General features: G+C 38.8%; 1 protein-coding gene across 1 annotated transcript in view; it reads left to right on the top strand.

The window, feature by feature from the left end:
- The first annotated feature begins 6,039 nt into the window (after nucleotides 1-6,039).
- The window catches only part of LOC140322411 (lymphocyte cytosolic protein 2-like), a 63,274-nt gene continuing 48,834 nt past the window's right edge, over nucleotides 6,040-20,479 (top strand). The window contains exons 1-3 of the mRNA XM_072398982.1: nucleotides 6,040-6,146; nucleotides 9,904-10,229; nucleotides 20,146-20,234. Of these exons, the coding sequence (XP_072255083.1) occupies nucleotides 6,040-6,146; nucleotides 9,904-10,229; nucleotides 20,146-20,234 (522 nt within the window). The remainder of the gene's footprint in view (nucleotides 6,147-9,903; nucleotides 10,230-20,145; nucleotides 20,235-20,479) is intronic.

Raw genomic sequence — 20,479 nt, forward strand, 5'->3', positions numbered from 1 at the left:
CCAGAATGTTGCTAGACTATGATGCCCTTCTCTAGGAAGCACTGAACATTAGGAACACTAGTTAGCAAAGGGGAGCTTCGTGAACCATTCTGTGCTTTCACAGTAGTATAATGTGTCCCAACTCCTAGGCCATCCTTGGCCGTCTGAGTTTTTTGCAGTCAAAGTTAATGCATGTTAAGTTGGTGGTAATTGTACATATCTATTACACCTTAGTCTGTGTTTAAGATTCTTACTTTAGTGATCAATTAAGTATTTCTTTACTGTTAGGGTAGTCAGTGGAGAAGAACTCCCTTTACCTGGTGGTCTTTGGTAGAAGATGGATCCTTTTAAATTGGTGTTTTTTGAACTCCTAATATTGGTGTTTTATGGCCAACCTATAGAAAAGTTGGTGTTAGTGGTTAGTTTGCTTTGGTGAGGTATCAAAACCCCTGTGAAGCTGCTGGATCTGTAAAATTCAGCTGGATCTATTTAATGACATATTTTTTTCAGGAAGTAATGCTATTCCGAGGGTATATTCAGGCTGGGTAGGTAGGAAAAGAAAAGCTGTAAGAGTTTTGTGATGGCCACCCAAGGCCATGTAGCCCTCATGCAGACCGTTCCAGTGTTAGTTCTATTCCTGCTTATTTTTGGTCCATTGCAAATTTAGCACATTCACTCATTTTTGCAGAAATCTAGACTTGTTCTTTGTAGAGCAACTGTTTTTTTTATTACTTTCGTTTTGCATACACTAATCCCTGATTTTCATGAAGAAGAATTTTCTGCCAGAATAGTCACTCTTCATAAAAGCAGACTCTTTAGTCACTGGCATGGTACCAATGGATTGGTGTAGGGCCAAAGTGGTTCCTATCTTCAAAAAGGGAGCAAAGTAATTACCAGGTAACTACAGAACGGTTAGTTTAATGTCCATAATTGGAAAGGTCCTAGAGAGTTTGATAAAGAACCACATGGAGGAGTTTCTGGTAGGAAATAATATTATTAGTGATAGTCAGCATGGCTTCAAGAAAGACTGAAGTTGTCAAACAAATGTACTCTCTTTTTATGAGGAAGTAAGTAAACAGGTAGACAGTGGAGTAGCAGTTGATACAGTGTACTTGGACTTCGCTAAAGCATTTGACCCCGTAACCCACAGAAGGTTAATCTGCATGTTAGGGGCAAAAGGTTTAGAAATATCAATCTGTAAATCCATAGAGAACTGGCTTAAAAACCGCATCCAGAGAGTAGTGATTAATGATTCATACTCTGAATGGTCTAAGGTAATTAGTGGTGTACCCCAGGGTTCAGTTTGGGACCTTTACTGTTTAACATCTTTATAAATGATTTAGAGTTTGGGATTAAAAGTACAATTTCTGTGTTTGCAAATGACACCAAACTATGATAGAATTAAGTCTAATACAGGATGTCAATTTACAAGCAGACCTGGATGTACTGTTTGATTGGGTAGCCAAGTGGCAAATGATAATAAATACAGATAAATGTAAAGTTATGCACTTGGGGGCTAACAACATGCATGCTTCATACTCTCTAGGAGGAATACATTTGGGGGAGTCAGAAATGGAAAAGGATCTGGGGGTTCAGGTAGATCGTAGACTTAATACCAGCATGCAATGCCAAGCTGCAATATCTAAAGCTAGTAAAGTACTTTCTTGTATTAGAAGAGGAATAGAGTGCATAGATGGAGACATAATACTGCCCCTGTACAAAGCATTGGTCAGACCACATCTGGAATATGCAGTCCAGTTCTGGGCACCAGTTCACAAAAAGGACATTGTGGAATTGGAGAGAGTGCAGAGAAGGGCAACTAAACTAATAAAATCGTGTCGTTATCTCTATGTGCAGGATCGGTGCTATACAATCGTTCGTAGATATCGTGCAGGATCGTTCGTCATTCGTTTTCCAACGATAATAATTGGAAGTGTGTACGTAGCTTTAGAGGAAACTGGTTGCATTCATTGCTTAGGTTTGATTTTGGCCCATTCTTCCTCACAAACTGTGTTCAAATCTTGAAGGTTCTGGGAACCTCTTTTATGAACTCTGATCTTTAGTTCTTTACATAGATTTTCAGTTGGATTCGAATTGGGTGATTGACTGGAGCATTTTAGCAGCTTTATTTTCTTTGTCTGAATCTAATTTAGAGTTTCTTAGTTGAGTATTTGGAATCACTGTTTTGCTAAAATGTCCCCCCTCAGTTTATCTTCAGCACCCTGGTAGATGGCAGCTTATTCCTATTAGGAATGTCCTAGTACATTTCTCTGTTCATCCTTCCTTTAATTATAAAAAATCTGCCAGTATCATATGCTGAAAAACAGCACCACACCATGATGTTCCCACCTCCAAACTTCACTGTTGGTATGGTGTTTTTTGGGTTATGTGCAGTGCCATTTCACCTCAAAACATGGCGTGTGCAATGACATCCAAAGAGTTTATTTTGGTCTCATCTGACCAGACTATATTCTTCCAGTATTTCACTAGTTTGTCCAAATGTTGGCAAATGATAAACAAGCTTTTGGACAATCCTTCTGAATATACTGTTGACTCCTCTGTTAGAAACCTTGCAAGGAGCACCTTATTGTGGTTAGGGTCAAATGATGTTATTTCCACTTACAGGTTAGAGCATCAACATTGCTCACTGGAACATTCAGAAGCTTAGAAATACGTTTGTAATCAATGCCATCACTATGTGCAACAATAAGGTTGTGAAGGTCTTGGGAGAGCTCTTGGCATCTACCCATCATTAGATGCTTCTTGTGTAATAACTTGCTAATAAGAATTTTTTTTATAGGCCATCATTTTGGACTCAACTAGCTGATATTTTTTGCGCTGATAGGGTGCAGGATTGCTTGATTGATTGTAAATACTGACAGATTTCAGCAGGTTTCTTGGATCTACAAACACATTTTTGTGTTGTATCTATTGTTTTTTTTAGCTATTATACAAAAATATATACTTAATTTGCATTCACTAAATGTTCAAATAATAATGATTGCTTCCTCAAATGCAACCATTTCTACCCATGACTAATATCTGAAAGACATGTATTCAAAAAGCAAATTTTATGTGTTTACACTGCTGAACATGTCACTTCCTCCTCCTTCCTGGAGGCACTAGTCATCAGTAAACTCACACATCAATCAATAAAGTGACTTTACAGTGACTGAAATGGAGCCTTTTGTTCAAGTATGAATTTCGTTGTTTTTAGTAACGAAGAAGAGGGAAGAGGTTAGTCATTATTTCTCCTTGAGTGTTCAGAGAGAGAGAACTGCGCTGGATAACTATACAGATACAAAGGTGCTGATGAAGTTTTGCCTAACAAGGCCTCTCATCCTAACACTTTATTCAGAATTGAGAAGTCATTTGGAATGCCTGACCTGTCATAGTCATGCTGTTACATTTACCTCTTCCTCGATAAAGCACAGGTGCCTCTCTCCTGTGCATGTAGACAGCTCTGAGCATGCCTGTTCTTCCAGATTTAATCACTATCGCCCCTCCTGCCAGTAAATCGGGAAATAGCCTCTTAATCGCCCTTAAATATTTAGCTGGCTCACACACAGCACTCTGTGTTCATGCAGCATGTCTCCACTAGTGCTGAGCCCCTTAAATCTTTCTTCTACATTTGTTGCTTGATTCAGTGCTTTCCCTGTCCCTCTCTTGTGTTAACCCTGTGTTGCCCAGCCTGTTGCTTCCCTGCCTGTTCCACTGTGCTGTTATAGTGTTCCGTACCGGCCCCTAGATGTTCAGTATTTTCCAGCGTGACACATGCGGTGCCAGGTCTGGTATAATTCCAGGCATGACTTTTTTGTAAAGGCTAGATGTCAACAGGTTTCCAGTAAATTTGTTGACATTAAGCCAGGCAAGTTTTTCACAGATTTTAACAGATGTGCTGCAAGCCTTCGGAGAATAGTGGCCTCCAAATTTATCTATACGCCTACTAGCAGATCTGAGTGGGATGTTTTTAAAGGGCAACGCATGTTCCTTTATTTCCACCATGTGACTGGGAGCATATTTTTAGAAAAGGTTATCGTTCTTTGAACACTCATGTTGTATGTGATGCCATTATGATAATTGCGAATGTCATCACTGGCTTTCCTGGGTCCTGCCTTGACATTTATTTTACGTCATAGTGCACTTTATGAGGACTTTAAACAAGGAAAATATGCAAAAGGGTGGCATCTAGGTAAGTATATTTATCTATACACAGTTAGTTAAAGTTAAAGATAAGATCAAAAGTCTCCCTCAGGGCTTTTCTAGTTTTAACAAAGCTTCCTTCTTGTAAGTATTGAAGACAACGGGAGGTGGGAACTTTATATTTCTTCTGAATTTCAGCAAATGTTGCCACTTTTCCTTGTTCATTTAATAAGTCTTGCAAATATAAAAATCTTGGCCTTGAGGGAACGCTGTGGAAGATCAGAGCGGCATTTGAGTCGAAAGGGTACCAAGAGAACCTGTCAACCTATTTAACCCTCTCCAAGCTATAACAGAATCCCTCAGCAGGACATTATGTTTTTTATTGTCTGGTAAGTCATGAAAGGGCACATGCAGTATCCCCTCCCCCCATTGACCAAGGTTTTACCATCTCCTCCTGCAATCTCAAGAAAGTATAAAAAGATGTTGAGCACACTAAGTCTTGTGCATGTCCAAACAAACCTAACACATTATACAGTCTATTATTTGGAAAATATTTTATACAGGCCTTACGACCTCTCCATATAAACTAACAAAAACTTTGTTCCAATCTACAAATGTCTCTATGGTGTATCAATAGATGGAATGTTTGCACAGGGTACCAAACTCCCAGAAGGCTCTGAGCTCCCATTCAGTCTTTACCATCGCATCGGTAACAACAGAAGGGAAGGGGCTTTGTCTTTTTGTTTTTTTAAAAAAACATTTCATGAAAAGGGGTGTCTACTTTTCTATATTACTTTAACATTGTAGTGATAGGTCCACTTTAACGGGGACTATTTCAATTTGGGTCCCCAAATTGATTTTGCATGTTAGGAACCCCCGGGCGCCACTTCCATGGCAGTGAGCATAAGGGTCCAGACAATTGTCTGCGCACTGTGGTGCCCCAAATATAAATTGGCCTGCTCACAAAACATTAAGGCTGTGTTTAGGTTGGCAGTGAGGTTTCAGTGCTGTTACCCCTTCCTCATGCCCCGGAACCCTGGCTCAGGGGAGATGTCAAATCTGCAGAGGCTGGGGTGTGAGGGACTGAGCGGCTGGTGGGGTGCCTGTTACACATAACTGGAGACTTACCTACTTACCTACCTTCTCTGAACTCCAATTTCTCTGGAACGGCAGGGTTTTTGCCAACTGAAAATGTGGGAGCTAATAGGAAACACTTTTTGTCCACATTCCCCCTCCCTCCTTAAAATGTTATACCCAATGATATCATGCTACCCTGTTACACATAGCTCTCCCCTTACCCACCATGAGACCCAGTTTCTCTGTAAAAACTATAGATGAAGCTGTTTTTGACACGTGTGAAAACAATCAAATGTGGCTAGTGTTCTAAATGATTTAGGCGATGTATGAGTTCATAACAGTAAAATGTATATCATAAATAAATAGAAACAACCAAAGGACTTTCTACTTTACAAATTAACCTCCCTAGCGTTCTAATTATGTCAGTATTTCTATGCAAAAAGCGTTACAATTTTTTGAATGGAAATTTATTTTACATTGTAGGCTTATAATTCTTAGGCATAACTCACCAAAATATGTCCAATATTTATTAAATCTATTCAATAAACTTGAAATAAAAAAACACAAAAATCTGTTAAAAAAAGGGTGCATAAAATACAAAATACAGAAACCTGTAATATACCTGTACAGTAGCATGTATTTTATATATATATATATATATATATATATATATATATATATATATATAATATAATTATGTATATATAATATAAACATTCCTTTGTGTTTGACTCAATACAGTTATTTTGTATTGAATCCAATACAAAATTATTTGAATTTCCGGTCGTACCTCCCACTTGGACCGACGCATGCACCGACGTCACCGGGAAACCCCGGAGAATGTCTCTGCAGTCGCTGGGAGAAGATCGGAGAAGGAGGACGCCACCCAAGGACCTAGACGGAGGAGCAGGACGCCGGTTGATGATGGAAGACACCAGAGCAACAAGGTAAGTGATTTTTTTTATTGTTTTAGCAATATGTATAATATAAAGATTTCTTCCTGTTTGACTCAATACAGTTATTTTGTATTGAATCCAATACAAAATTACTTGAATTTCCGGCCGTACCTCCCACCCGCACTGACTCATGCACCGACGTCACCGGGAAACCGGATTTTTTAATTGTTTTTAGCAACCCCGAGTGTGACTCAGGATTACTTTTTGCAAGTAAAATCCATCCCATTAAACCCATCCCATCCAATCCATCAAGTCACACTCGGGAGTACCACTAAGGGGGTTAAACAACAAAATGTGTACATTTTGTGCAGGAACAATTAACCTTTTTCTAGGAACCTATTTACATAAATAACTCCTATGTGGGGGTTTTGTCAAGTCTTAAGAAGCAATTGTAATTATCATGAGTTCCTAATTATAAAAAAATTTAGAATATCTGTGCATATGATGGTTTGTTGGTCACAAGCTTGATATACCTTGGGATGAGTCACATAGTGACTCACTCCAGGACTCTTGTGGCTACCCCCATCCCCCCTTTTCCCCACCAAATACTTCATCACTCCTATCATACTATGGTGTACTGTCACTTATAAACGTCCGTTTATGTTCTTTGAACCCCAATTTTTCCTGAAACGGGAGCTGTAGTTATATTAAAATGTAGGTGCAATTTGGGAACTTTTATTTCTGCCTCACCATCACATGATACAAAAAACTATACCTATAATACTGTACCACCCTGTCACACACATCTGGCCACTTACCTTCTGTGAACCTCAGTTTGTCAGGAACAGGGAACTGTGGGGACCTGAAGATATAGTAGTAAGAACATGCCCACCTTTGCTATCTGTCAAATGAATTGCATTTCTCTGGAAGTATCTGTTGCAGAGTTATTAGGGAACAAAGAAGGTTAGCGGCCCCTATAACTGACAAGGCACATTGTATGGTGTAGTTTCTGTTTTTTGGTTTAGAAATGGTGAGCAGGGAGCATTAAATGACCTGCCAGTACTGTATGATAGCTTTAGTTTTGTATCTTTCATGCTGCTTGTGGGTTAAATTTGTTTAGGGGGTCCTGAAAATGTTATCTGACTATCAGATCCTTACAGTTTACTTATTTAGCTCCATGATATTGTGAGATACAGACACAGAAAGTAGTAAAAGTCTTTCTATCACTAGGTGATGTTGTGTATCTGGTTCTAGGGCCATCAATATTTTGTATGAACCCCTGAGGCACCCACAGCAAAGTCGCCTAATGATAAATGCCTCCCTTTTCTGCCCCTTTTACCACTCTTCGTACCGCAATGGATACTCTTCACAATGGATACTTCCAGAGAAAGTCAATTCATGTGACAGGGGGTCATACTTGATCTTACTACTACATTTTCAGGCCTCCACAGCTCCCTGTTCCTGACAAATAGGGGTTCACAGAAGGTAAGTGGCCATAAATGTGTGACAGGATAGCATGATATGATAGGTATAGTTTTTTTGTATTATGTGATGGTGCCACAGCAAAAAGATTTTAGGGCTTAGCCACAGAAGTCCCCCACTTGCACCTACGTTTAAATATACCTACAGCTAGCCTTTTAGGAGAAATTGAGGTTAGAAGAACATAAAGGGACATTTATATGTGACAGGGCTCCATGGTATGATAAGAGGGATCAAATTTAATGGGGGTTTAGCCACAGGAGTCCCCCACTTTCCTTATGTTTCCCTTTCTCTAACTGTTAAAAAGAAAATGGAGTTCACAGAAGGTATGTGGACAGCTTGAGATTTGACTCCAGCCGGCAGTGAGCAGTATATACAAACTCAACTTGGGGATCCTGGTCTTCAAATAGCCCACCTTAAAGTGGACCTATGACCACAATTTTTGCTTTATATAGAAGGGTAAAACAAAACCTTTTGTTTTTTCATTAAATGGCTTTTTTAAAAAAAACAAACAAAGGCAAAGCCTTGAAGATTCTGTCATTACTTCCGCGGCGGTGAAGACTAATGGGAGTGCAGAGCCTCCTGTGATACGTCCGTCATGAATCCCAGGAGGCTTGGGCTTTGAGAATGGCTATCAACAGGAGTGACTTTTCTGTCATTGAAAAAAGAAAGACGCTGATCGTGTAACTGTGTATGTTGCTGACATATGGGATACGGTGCTATATGGTAGTAGGTACGGATGGTTTGAATGACTGGCACAGTGTAACCATGGCATACTTGAATGATACACAGTATGGTCATGGTGCAATTGAGAATAATACACACGATCTTTCTTTACCTAAAAAATGGTTCTGCTTTGAAAATATGCCATCTACTGTACTGTAGGGTCTGGTATTCAAAAATGTAAAATATCAATGCATGATAGAAGAAATCAACCACGTTTGTTGCTACCTTTTGGAATGCCTAACTACTTGACAGTTTTCTTGTAATCCCTTTTGTTTGTTGTTTGAATAGCCACTACAACTCAGACTTGCTGCATTGTAGACATCTGTATCTTGCAGAAGTGAAGCAGTGGTTTGGTTAACAAATAACTAAAAAAAAAGTTGCTATTAGCCAGCATATTGTGCATGTTTTTTTTTCCTGTGCTGATCTTCTTGACATCCCATTTGTTAAACTTTCCTTGATTCCACAAATATCAACAGACTAATTAATAACTATTCAGTTAACTAGTTCATGTCATTGTTGTGAATCCATGAAAAATTATGCCAATCTGTAATAATAGCTTTATTCTTGTATCCTCCAATTACATTTCAAAGTAGAACCTACTTTTATTTCTTGTTCACCTAGGGTAGTATCCTCATTCTCCAAAAACTTCTGACTGTCATCAGTTTAATAGTTGTTTGACTTTTTGAATTCTCACTTTCCATTGGTGGAGCAAAGTGAAATTGACTGTCTCCTATGTTAGAAATGTGCTTGTGTGACTGTTCCATACATTCCGTTGTTTATAGTTTCTAAACAGAAAAACAAAACCATTTTATTTCACACATGTACACTATCAATAAATACAAGAAGGGCTAATATGAGTTTTTTAAACAGATTGCTAAATTAGTTGAGTGGAGTATTACTGTGAACTTTATTAGTGGCAAAATTATCTAAATTTAAAGGTTATGCACGTTTTCCTTGGTACATGTTCTCAAAGATCATCCAGACCCTGTCCCCCTCAACAATTTTGGTGAGAATATCATTATCTGAAATGGCAGCTGGCAACATTTGTAAAAATAGTAGAATTTTTTTTTTTTTGTGAAAATACTGTTTTTGACACAAAAACACATTTAGTAAATAATAACTTATCCTTATGTGACAGGGGTCACAATGCTTAATTGGAAAGGTGTGCAATGGTGTTTTTATCACACCCAGGTTCAGCAATTTTAAAAAAATTAGTTGAGAACGCTGGGAAAATAGGAATATAGTTTTCCATAGTAGTGTTGGAAAACCAGTTTAGGGTCCTGGAGTAGGATGAGTAGGTTCCCTGACCACCGGGTCTTTACCTAGGTTCTTCCTGCCTGTGCAGCCTAAGCACATGTGTACTAGTCTGTCAGGCATACAGTTCAGCAAACCTCGTATCTAGTAGGTTGCTGGAGGCTGCAGAGGAAAGAGCTCCACAAAGACTGTTGCCATAGGAAGTTCCCAAAGACTGTGAATCACCCCATTTGTGCTTATGGATCTCTATTTAGATTAGACAGGGCTACCAAAAGAGTAAGTCAGGAGCTATCTGGCTAGCTGTTTTGTTTTTCGTCACTTGCTAATAAAGAACAGCAGACGCCTGAAGTTTGTACTCCACCCCTGCCTGTTTTACTGGATGCTGCCTTGTGAATCCCTGCGTGAGCACCTTAGGCAGCTCACACCTATTTCATCTTAACTTTCAGTTTCAAAATTTTAAAATTGTACTTTATTCTAAAGTAATTAATATTTCTTACAAACAGGATGATGATTATGAAGATCCAGATGCATCAGATGATGGGGCAGACTATGAATCTCCTAATGCAGATGATGGTGATGAGGGCAACAGTGATGTAGATTATGAACCTCCCCCATCAAACAATGAACCTATTTTGATAAACCCAAAAGCAACATGTGGGAACCAAGTTTATGCTGGTAAGTATAATAACTGTATGTTATATCACTATAGGCGGGATTGTTAAACATTGAACTTTTATAGGCCCCTCAGTGATAATGAGGAGGTAAATCATCAATTCCTTACACAGATAAATAGCAACACAGGCTGGGACAGTAGTAAGGGTCATATTAACTACCCTGAAATTGACTGCTATATTGACACTGCAGCATCAGCATAAGAGTAGAAATGTATGACACAAAATTTTTATGGTACAATTTAAAGAAGCACCAACACTCCGTTAGCCTTGATATGTTTAAACAATACAGAGCTTACAAATGCTCATATAAAAGAAAATCTGGATAGCACTAACCAAACCATGATTTACCATAAATACTATTTTTTTTTGACCTGACGAAGAAAATAAATATTATACCTATTGTAGTGAATTGACATTAACCTAGGTTGGTTGTATACTTTAGCTAATGGATGACCGATTCTCAATAAGAATAAATTGAGGGGGCACTGGTACTGCCAGTGACTGTTCCAGGTATTCCTGGAACTTGTGTATGTGCAAAGTACGGCTGGTATATCTTGATGAAGTTGGTTGAGATAAGAGCAAAAACTATGTCTCCATAGGTTGTAATAATTATGAAATTACTTCAAATCTTACATCAAATCAAGCAGTGTAGAATCATTATATCTTCTGGTAGTGGAGGTCTGACTGTGTGCCATTGAGTCTCCACACTTTTGCTTACCTCTATCTCTAATCTTTAACTTTGTAACCTCTATTCTAAATAAACTCTTGAAATAATCTCACCTGAGACAGAGGTATTGTGTTTCCTTATCAGACCTGAATGCCAATACAAAAAGAATCCTGGTTTATACTTGGGCCATTAGATGGCACTATGTTCCCATGTATGTAAATAACAACGTCTTGCTGTTTGTAACACAGCACTATCTACTGGTGGTTAACAATAATGCACAAAAGATCATTTAAGAGCAAGTCCTATTGTAACACTGGTCAACAAACATTTTCTTGCCAAACAGATTAAAGTCATTTTAAGTTATGTTTAATGTACACATTCCAGAAATGGTATTGGTTTTGCTAGATTGGCTCTAGGTTTTGAGACCTCAATATTAACCTTATAGAAAACTAATGAAACATGAAAATGAAGCAAAATTAAACTAGATATGCCTATGTATACAAAATTAAATTTTTGAAATACCTAATGTCAATATATTCTATATTCAATATATTAACAAAACTAATCACAAAAAAGTAATTGAAAAACTCAGTTTGTATAATTTCTTTTTATGCTGATGATCTGGACAATCACCTTGAAGGCTCCAGAAGTAGTCTGCTAATATGTGTCTATCCCATCTGCCCTGATACTTTTCTTCCATCACCTTTATATCTTGATGGAACCTCTCCCCTTGTTCCTCACTGAAATCGCCAAGTTTTTCCGGAAATTTTTGGTAATGGCTATGGAGATAGCGTACCTTTGTGCTCAGAGCAGCACCCAAATTTTTAAAGTTTAAGAGCAAGTTTTGTACCAGTTCTTCATAATTTTGTGCTTTATGGTTACCCAAGAAGTTCTTGACAACCATGACATAGCTGTGCCAGTCAGAAGCTTCAGTATCAGTCATGTAACTTGTGAAATTAGAATCATTTTTACGTTTTCGAATCTGGGGTCTATTAAAGATTCCTGCTTTTAATTTTTCAGTTCTCAATCCAGGGAAGAATCTACAAATGTATTTGAAGCAATACCCGTCCTTGTTCAGAGCTCTAACAAATTGCTTCAATAATCCCAGCTTTATGTGTAGTGGAGGGAGAATGATTTTTTCTTTGTCAACCATTGGCTCATTAATGATGTTCGCTGCACCTTTTTTCATGTTTGCCCTTGGAGGCCATGTCACTTTTTTTCCAGTGAACCTGCTTTGTTCCACTATCCCACAAGCAGATGAAACATGGGTACTTTGTGTATCCACTTTGCTCTCCAAGAAGTTCACCATTTTTAAATTATTACATATGGACTATTGGTGTTCATGATAGAAAATCTTTTGTAAGACCATTTTGATATTTTCCTATTCTTTGTTTTGTTGAGTGACCAATTGGAATTGATGCATAGCAGTTGCCATTATGCAGTTAAACAGATTTCAAACTTCGAGTGTAACCGTCTATGAAAAGCCGCCTTTTCTTGGCCTTTTCTCGCCTTCTGCTCAGTATTCTGTCACCTCTCTTGTCCTATAAACCATTATTTTAACTTCCGGTCTCAGACAGGTATTTTCTTTTAACTTGGATGCTAAAAGTTCAGATGTTAGTTTTGACAGACTTAGGTCACGTATTAAACCATTGAACTCTTCTTGGGAGAACTGCTGGTTTTATGAAACACTTCCTTCAAATTCACTTCCACTACTAACTCCTGGATTACATTCCAAACTCTGTATATCCTCCATGTCGGATACAGGAATATCCGGGAGTGTACTGAACACTGGTATGGGAATATCAGCACTAGGTGGTCTTGCTGATTCCAAATCCGGTTACTCCCACTTGTTTTTCTTGTAACTATTGAAACCTTCTACATTCACAGCACAAAAAAAAAACAATCATTATGATGATTTGTGGCTCTCCCCATACCATAGGTACACCAAATTTCAAAGTTTTCAGTTTTCCATTTTTCCACTGACGTAGACACGCTACACAAGTTTTGCATACCATATGGGGAGCCCAATACTAATCTTGGTCCCCCAGTTTAATACCAAAATATGCAAGATATGCTAGTTTCACAAATTCTGTAATGTTTCATTTCCTCTCTTTTTTTGCTGAGAATATTCACCACAAATGTAGCAAAACACATTTAAACTCGAAGAACTCATATTTCTGTAAAAAAAAAAGAAAATGTATGAATAAAAGTTTCATGAAAATAAGGCTACATTTAATATATAAAATGCAAAACATCATTTTAAATACAGATTAATAATAATATGCTGTGTTAACATTTGTTGTTGGTAAAATCGTTTATTCTGATTCTTATATCACAAGATCTAGAGCCAACTCAATGAAACCGATGAGGTCTCTGGATTCAGCAGACCTGAAATACACTAAATATATTATCCTTGGCAAGTGAAAAAAATTTTTTTGGGCTGTGTCATATTAAAAGTACAAAATACTTTACCTGTGAAAAAGGAAAAAATGGTAAACATTTAAAAAAACAGTGTTTTTCTTCTCTACATGCGGCCCTAATAAGTATGCAGGGTTATCCCTGAATGCTGTAACCTATAGCAAACAAAGCCTGATATCTAATATGTGAGGGTCATGAATACCCAAGTATTTTTTGTACTACACTAATGTGAGTCTATCAGGGCTTGGAGCTTTACCAGACGCAGCCCTCGAGATTGCTGATTGCAATTCTTCCAAAGTGATGGGTTTATCTATCAGTTCAGCTACTTCAGACGAGATGTTGGGAAGGCTAGCAGCCAGCCAGGCTTCTGAAGAAATATTATAAAGGTGACTATAAAACGTATGAACAGACGTTCTGCATAAAAAAGTCTTGGAGCTCCCTTCAATCTTAGTGGTGACATCCGACACATCCAGCAGCAAGTCATTTAACTTCCAGGTCACTGGTTTAGTGGAGTGAACTGAAGAGTTGACCCATAGTGAGACCGGGACGTGATCTGAAAAATAAACTCTCGAATATGTTTTATGCACTGGGGAGTAGAAAAAGTAGTTTTGGGCGCTAGGGTACTGAATGCGCCAGATGTCAACCAAATGATGATCATGTAACAAAGTTTTTAACGAGAAAGGGAGGTGTGATCGACCCATGGATACATCTTGTGGCGGGCTGAGCGTCAGCTTGAAATCTCTGCCAAAAATAACAGTGCCCAGATCAGTACCCTCCAATAACTTCAGCACTCCTTCCAAGAAGGAAATCTGATTGGTATTTGGTAGGTAAATATTTACAAGTGTAAACAGCCAAGACATTATTTTCCCTTGAACTATAAGGAATACACTCTCTGGGTCAGATTTGAGAGGAGGGACCATGTGATGGATGTTTCCAGAAGGATGCATACACCCCTGGATTTAGAATCAGGAGAAGAACTGTGGTAGCTTCATTGAACCTGCCTGTTGCACAAGTTAGGTATTTTATCATGCTTAGAATGTGTCTCTTGAATGAAGGCGACATGACATTTAGACCTGCCTAGATTATTAAGTAGAATGGATCTTTTGGTTGGGGAGTTCAAGCCTCAGGCAATATTTGAGGTGAATTGGAATGTCATGATTAGGGAATAGAGCAGCATCAAAAATAGGGTGTGTGCAGCTGTGAACTTGAGGGAAATTAAAAAAAAAGAAGGGGAAGGAAGTGGGGGAAGGTGGGTAATTGAAAGGAGAGGAAAAAGTTAACTAAGTGGGTCTGCAGTAAAAGCAGACCTCAACAATCAGTACAAAACTTGGATCTCTTAATGAGAGCGAGTAGCCTATGTGAGGGAAGTGTAAACAATAGCGCATGGAACAGGAGGCCTAAAGGTGCGTACACACTTCCAATTTTTATCGTTCCAATCGAACGACGAACGATCGATTGGGCAAAAAATCGTTGGTAAAAAAGTAACCAACGACGCCGACGAACGAGGAAAGTCGCTGGAAACGAACGACCGGACTGACGGATCGGATTGGACGACGATCGTTGAACATCGTTCGTGTGTACAGTCGTTCGTTGATCGTCCATGTTCAGAGCATGCGTGATGAACGAACGTCCGTTCACTTTCCTGTCGTGCACATAGTTCCTCTATCGCTCAAATGATCGTATCTATTGTGTGTACAATATCTATGAACGATCGTGTCGTTAACTCTATGTGCAGGATCGGTGCTATACGATCGTTCATATATATCGTGCATGAACGTTCGTCGTTCGTTTTCCAACGATAATAATTGGAAGTGTGTATGTAGCTTAACTGTGACCATATGCATTCCAGAAACAGGTAGGAACAAGAGAGGGCCTTAATACAGAAAAAATGTAAAATGTAGCAAGGGTGGATGTAACGCCTAATAAATATATAGGCCACAACATTAAAATAATAAGTATAGGAGAGTAACGACCCAACGGGGAGAAATTAAACCTGTAATTACAATACTTATAAACGCAGATAAGTAGTGGCCAATCAAAGAACTATCAGTATACATGGTAAGGGTGCATACCTCATTAAACTGAGCAAAATTAAATTGGAATCATTGAGAATATATCACATATGTTGACCAACTGATCCACCATAAGGCTGCCAAAAGTAGGGATAAAAAGGCGTACCTCATATAACTGAGCTGAAACCTGTATATCAGTGACATTGAGAGGGCACATATGGTAGGGTATATACTATAACTAGAAGCATGCTATTTAGGACAGGCTAATAAGTAACAGTGTTGTGGCCATAGCGCTTATAGATGCAGTTGAGTGGAACTAACATAATAACAACAGTAGGTAAGGCAAAGGAGTGCACTTCATGAAACTGAGCAAATTTAAACAAAGTAACATTGTGACCATAACGCATGTAGGTAAATGTAGGGAAAAGCTGATCTACCATTAAGGTGGCAATAATTGGGGCATAAAGGTTTACCTCATAAAACTGAGCAATACCAGCCGTGGCAATAGTGTAAGCAAAATACTTATAGATAAAATGTACCTCATAGAACTAAGCAATATGCGGTTTGATTATATGGGAGAATGAACCCATGCAAAATAACAAAATACAGGCTTGGTCATGGAATATCAATATGCCTGGGAAAAAAACACACCTCATAAAACTGAGCAATAACTAAAACCAAGCTATTGTGCTTCCATATGGACCTGTCTAGATATCAGCTTACGTGTAGAAAAAAGTAAAGCAAGTCATAAGACTGAGTAATTTCTAACATGAACGTGGTACTTGCATAGCACAGGCATAAAAACATTGACCTATCATGTAAGTATCATTACACATTAAAGGAAAAGTGCACCTCATAAAACTGAACAAGATAAAAACGAGTGATGTATAACTATATATCACCGATCCTGGAGAGAAGTCGGGCCTGTGAGGCATGTGAGGCATGTGAGGCATGTGAGTAAGTGATACTTAGAGTATCACAAATGATCTGCTGCAAGAAGGAGACCCACAGTGTCAACTGGTAGGTAAGGAATACTGATGGGTCCAAGACTTTGTCAGGTGTTCATATCAGGAGAAAGTTCCAACAAGTAGAAACAAAATGCTGGGCCTTGTACTAGATGGAGGACACAATTACACGTGCGAAACATTTTGCAGGTGGTGAAAGCAAGTAGGAAAATTTGTAAGATGGCAGTATAAGCACTCAAAAGAAAAAAAGCTGAGAAAATGAGAAAGATGGAGAAGTGTCCGGCTTCCGATCAAGGAGCTAATAACTCATTTTAAACCATGGAGTTGGAGGCTCTGGCAACTGGTGGAGAGGCATGTCTCAAACGTCTTCTAATAGCGCTGGGTGCACCAGGTCTAAAAGGTACATTCATCAGATCCTCTAAGCATTCCAACCAAATGGGATTGCTGCCAAGGAATTTAAAAAGGGCTGGCAGCTGATCCGGGGTATGGAGAGCAAAAGTAGTATTGAGTACTGATATAATAAAGTGGAATAGGTGACCCCAGCAATAATTGGCTGCATGGGCAGTGATGCCCAGCAAAGGCCGCAGCACCCCTCTCAAACGCAAGGTCCGATTGGACATATCTGGAAATAGCTGAATCTGTGTTCCCTCAAAATCAATATTGCCTTTCTACCAAGCTTTGTGCAGGATTTGTTCCTTAACCGTGTAGTAGTTTAGTAGTTGTGTAGTAGACAAACGACATCCTGTGGATGGACAATAGCGTTTCTCCTTCTCGAACCAACTCTATGTACACGATCTAACTCTATGTGATCACCAACTGATCTATCTAATGCCAGATTCAAGATGGCCTGTGCTGTGGCCCTTAAATCTAGGTTTCTTATGGACTCAGGTATGGCTCTAATTCTTATTGTGTTACAGCGTTCCAGAGCAAGATCAGCAGTGTCTGTGAGGTCGACGCACGTTTGGGTGCCATCTTGGATGCGGGCCGGTCCCGCGGTCTTGGTGCAGTCAGTCAGAAAAAAAATAGGAAAACCCAATCTGCCGGTTGTGCTAATCGCTCCCTTGGGCTTCTTCTGTTTGGGCATGGGGTGGGAGGCAGCAATGGGGCCAGATGACCGGTGCTGACTAACGAAATTAGCCTGGGTAGCCATGGAGCTCCTAAAATGCACTGCTTATGCGGCCATTGCTCAGCCACCACCCGTCTAAGGCCAGTTTAACTTGTCAGTGTCAGGTGGCAAGATTGGCTGAGCCCTGCTATAACTTTCAGCATTACTATTGTATTGTCAGATTGAAGTTCTAAAAACAAAATCAACTTTAATTGGATATAAAGGGGGGGGGGGGGGGGAAAAAGTTCTGATGGCGGCCCTGTATGTGTGTAGTATGTATGTAGTACTGTATGTGTACAGTATGCATGTGTATCAGTGTTCTCCCTAGCCCCTTTCACTAAAAAGCTAGGTCACAATACAGCCACCCGCCTACAATTTATTCCCACGCAGCAGAAAAAAATGCCTTGGTTAAACATAAATATTAATATTAATAAACAGGATTTTATATAGTGCCAACATATTATGCAGCACTGTACATTAAATAGAGGTTGCAAATGACAGACAGATACAGACAGTGACACAGGAGGGAGCGAGGACCCGGCCCCAAAGAACTTACACTCCAGGTGGTGGAAGTATCACACAATAGGAGGAGTCAATGAAATGGCGGGAAATAGTAAGGGTTTTAGGAGACAGAAGATGACAGGTAGGCAAGTTTGAAAAGATGGGTTTTGAGTGTTCTTTTAAAGGAGCAGAAAGTAGGAGCAAGCTGAATAGAATTCCAGAGAATGTCTTGAGAAAAATCTTGGAGCCGTGCATGTGACAAGGGTATGAGAGAGGAAGTCTTTAGTAGGTCACTGGGGACAGATAGGAGTGGAGTTTGAAGATGTTGTGCAGGTGAATGTAACAGGACCTAGAAATATTCTGAATATGGGAGATAAATGAGAGGAATTTTGAAGGATGATGAATTCTGTTTTATCCAGGTTGAGTTTCAGAAACCTGTCAGACTTCCATGATGAGATGGCTGACAGGCAGCATGAAACCTTGCCCAGGACTGAGGGAGATAAGTCAGGGGTGGACAGATAGGTCATCAGCATACAGATGGTACAGTAAACTAGCAGTCCCCAACCTGTGATCCTGTGGAGAAAATTTTGGTGGTCCGTGGCTCTTACCGGTGCAACGCCCAGCTTGAGGGGGGGGGGGGGGGGCGCACCGGCCAGAGACTTGGAAATGTCTCCCATATGAATTGCAGACTCTTACCCCTGGTAATGAGTGAACTACCCTGCCATGTGCGGGAGACATGGCACGGTAGTTCACTCATTACCAGGGGATATTTAACAGAAGACAGTGATCAGACAGAAGTATATTTTAATGCAGAAGAAACATCACCTGTCCTTTCTTCAATATTGAACTTGCCTGATTGCTAATTTTATTGCAGAATTTTAGTTTATGTAAAAAAAAAGAGTCCAGAGTTCAGCCCATAAAAAATGAAAGATTAGGTTGGCAACAATGGCATCATGGTAGATGAATAGGGGAATTGTGCATATTAAGAAAGACAGAGTTTGCATTTTGCTGGTTCACTTACACTACTTTATCATACTGATCTTTTTTTTTTTTTTTTATACTTTTTTTTTTATTCATACAAAAATCGTGATACAGGTATCATAACATAAACATTGAATCATTAACAAAAGATTATACATGTAACCAAAGAAACGGTCCACTAGTAATGCAAACACCCGTTACATATTTTATAATTTACATATAGAACAAGGGTAAGGGAACACCATAAAAAAGGGTGGGAAAAGGAAAAAGAGGGAGGAATGGGGAAAAAGGGGACTGGCATTACAACATAAACTGGTAAGGGTCATGTGAGAGCAAAACTATATCCGCACAGATATAAATGAAAATTCCAATGGAACACCCCTTTGTTTAATTCAATCATTATCTTCATCGTTATACACACTCCTAATGGCTAAATAAGCTAGGCTAGTGGAATAATGTATCCAGTAAAACTCCTATAATATTTAAGTGATGGACCATCTGGCCCAGGAGCCTTCCCAGGAGCTGCTCCAGAAATGACCCTGGACAGTTCCTCCGCTGTAATGGGGGCGCCGTGAGATTCCACTAACTCCTCGGGAAAAGAAGCCAGCCCTGAGGATTGTAAGTAAGCACGAATCAAACCTTTCTTGTCAGGCACAAACCCAGGAGGGTGTCCTCTATCTAAATTGTACAGGTTTTCATTTCATCAAAAAATCTGCAATCCTCAACTAATTCAAGTACAGCTTCTAAAAAATAAATCTGGTTAGTATTTGGAGAGTACACATTTACAAAAGTGACCAGATATTAAATATTGTAGTGAAAGCTGAAGATTAGAAATACAAGATAACACTGGAAATTATGTCAATATGGTAAAGCTTACATTATATTGCAATGAATAGGTTTGGGTCTATTTATACCACCCCATGCCACATGACTGAGTGGGATAATTGTCATCCACTGCTTCAAAACAAAGAAACCAAGAAAATATCCTACATTACTAGGAAGTCAACTGTAGATACAAAATAAAAACAAAAGCTAACACATACACACATAGATATATATATGCATTTTTTTTAATTTTTTAATTTGTTCTTATTTTAGGTGAGCTGAGTAGGTACATAAAAAGAGTTCTTTACTAATTTGTATGCAGAAAGAATTTGCAGAGATCAATACAGTATGTGATGCTTTCTTTACTCAAGAAGTTTTGTATAAAAAACTGAGGGAAGCTCATTATCATTTTTTTCCTAAAACATATATTTATGATATTTCAGACCGGACAATCCCAGGAAATTCCTTAAAAAATCCACCTGACCCTCCTTTGCGACCAGAATCTTCTACACACCATATAAGAGGCAAAACTGTAAGTTGTTTAGATTTGTTTTATTCCTATGTTATGTGTTTATTTTACATCCAACATTTCTATTTCTTGCATAATAATGTAGGCACACAAGTGCAACAAATATATATTACCAGGTCTAATATACAATATACAAAATCAATAATATTATTTAAATTATTATGCTCAAAGTGCTGAAAAAACATTATGACAAATATTTGTGCTTTTTCATCAGTTTTTAGTATTAAAAAGTTTGGTTTATTCACAAA

This window comes from Pyxicephalus adspersus, chromosome 2 (assembly GCF_032062135.1).
Source record: "Pyxicephalus adspersus chromosome 2, UCB_Pads_2.0, whole genome shotgun sequence".
Lineage (NCBI taxonomy): Eukaryota > Metazoa > Chordata > Amphibia > Anura > Pyxicephalidae > Pyxicephalus > Pyxicephalus adspersus.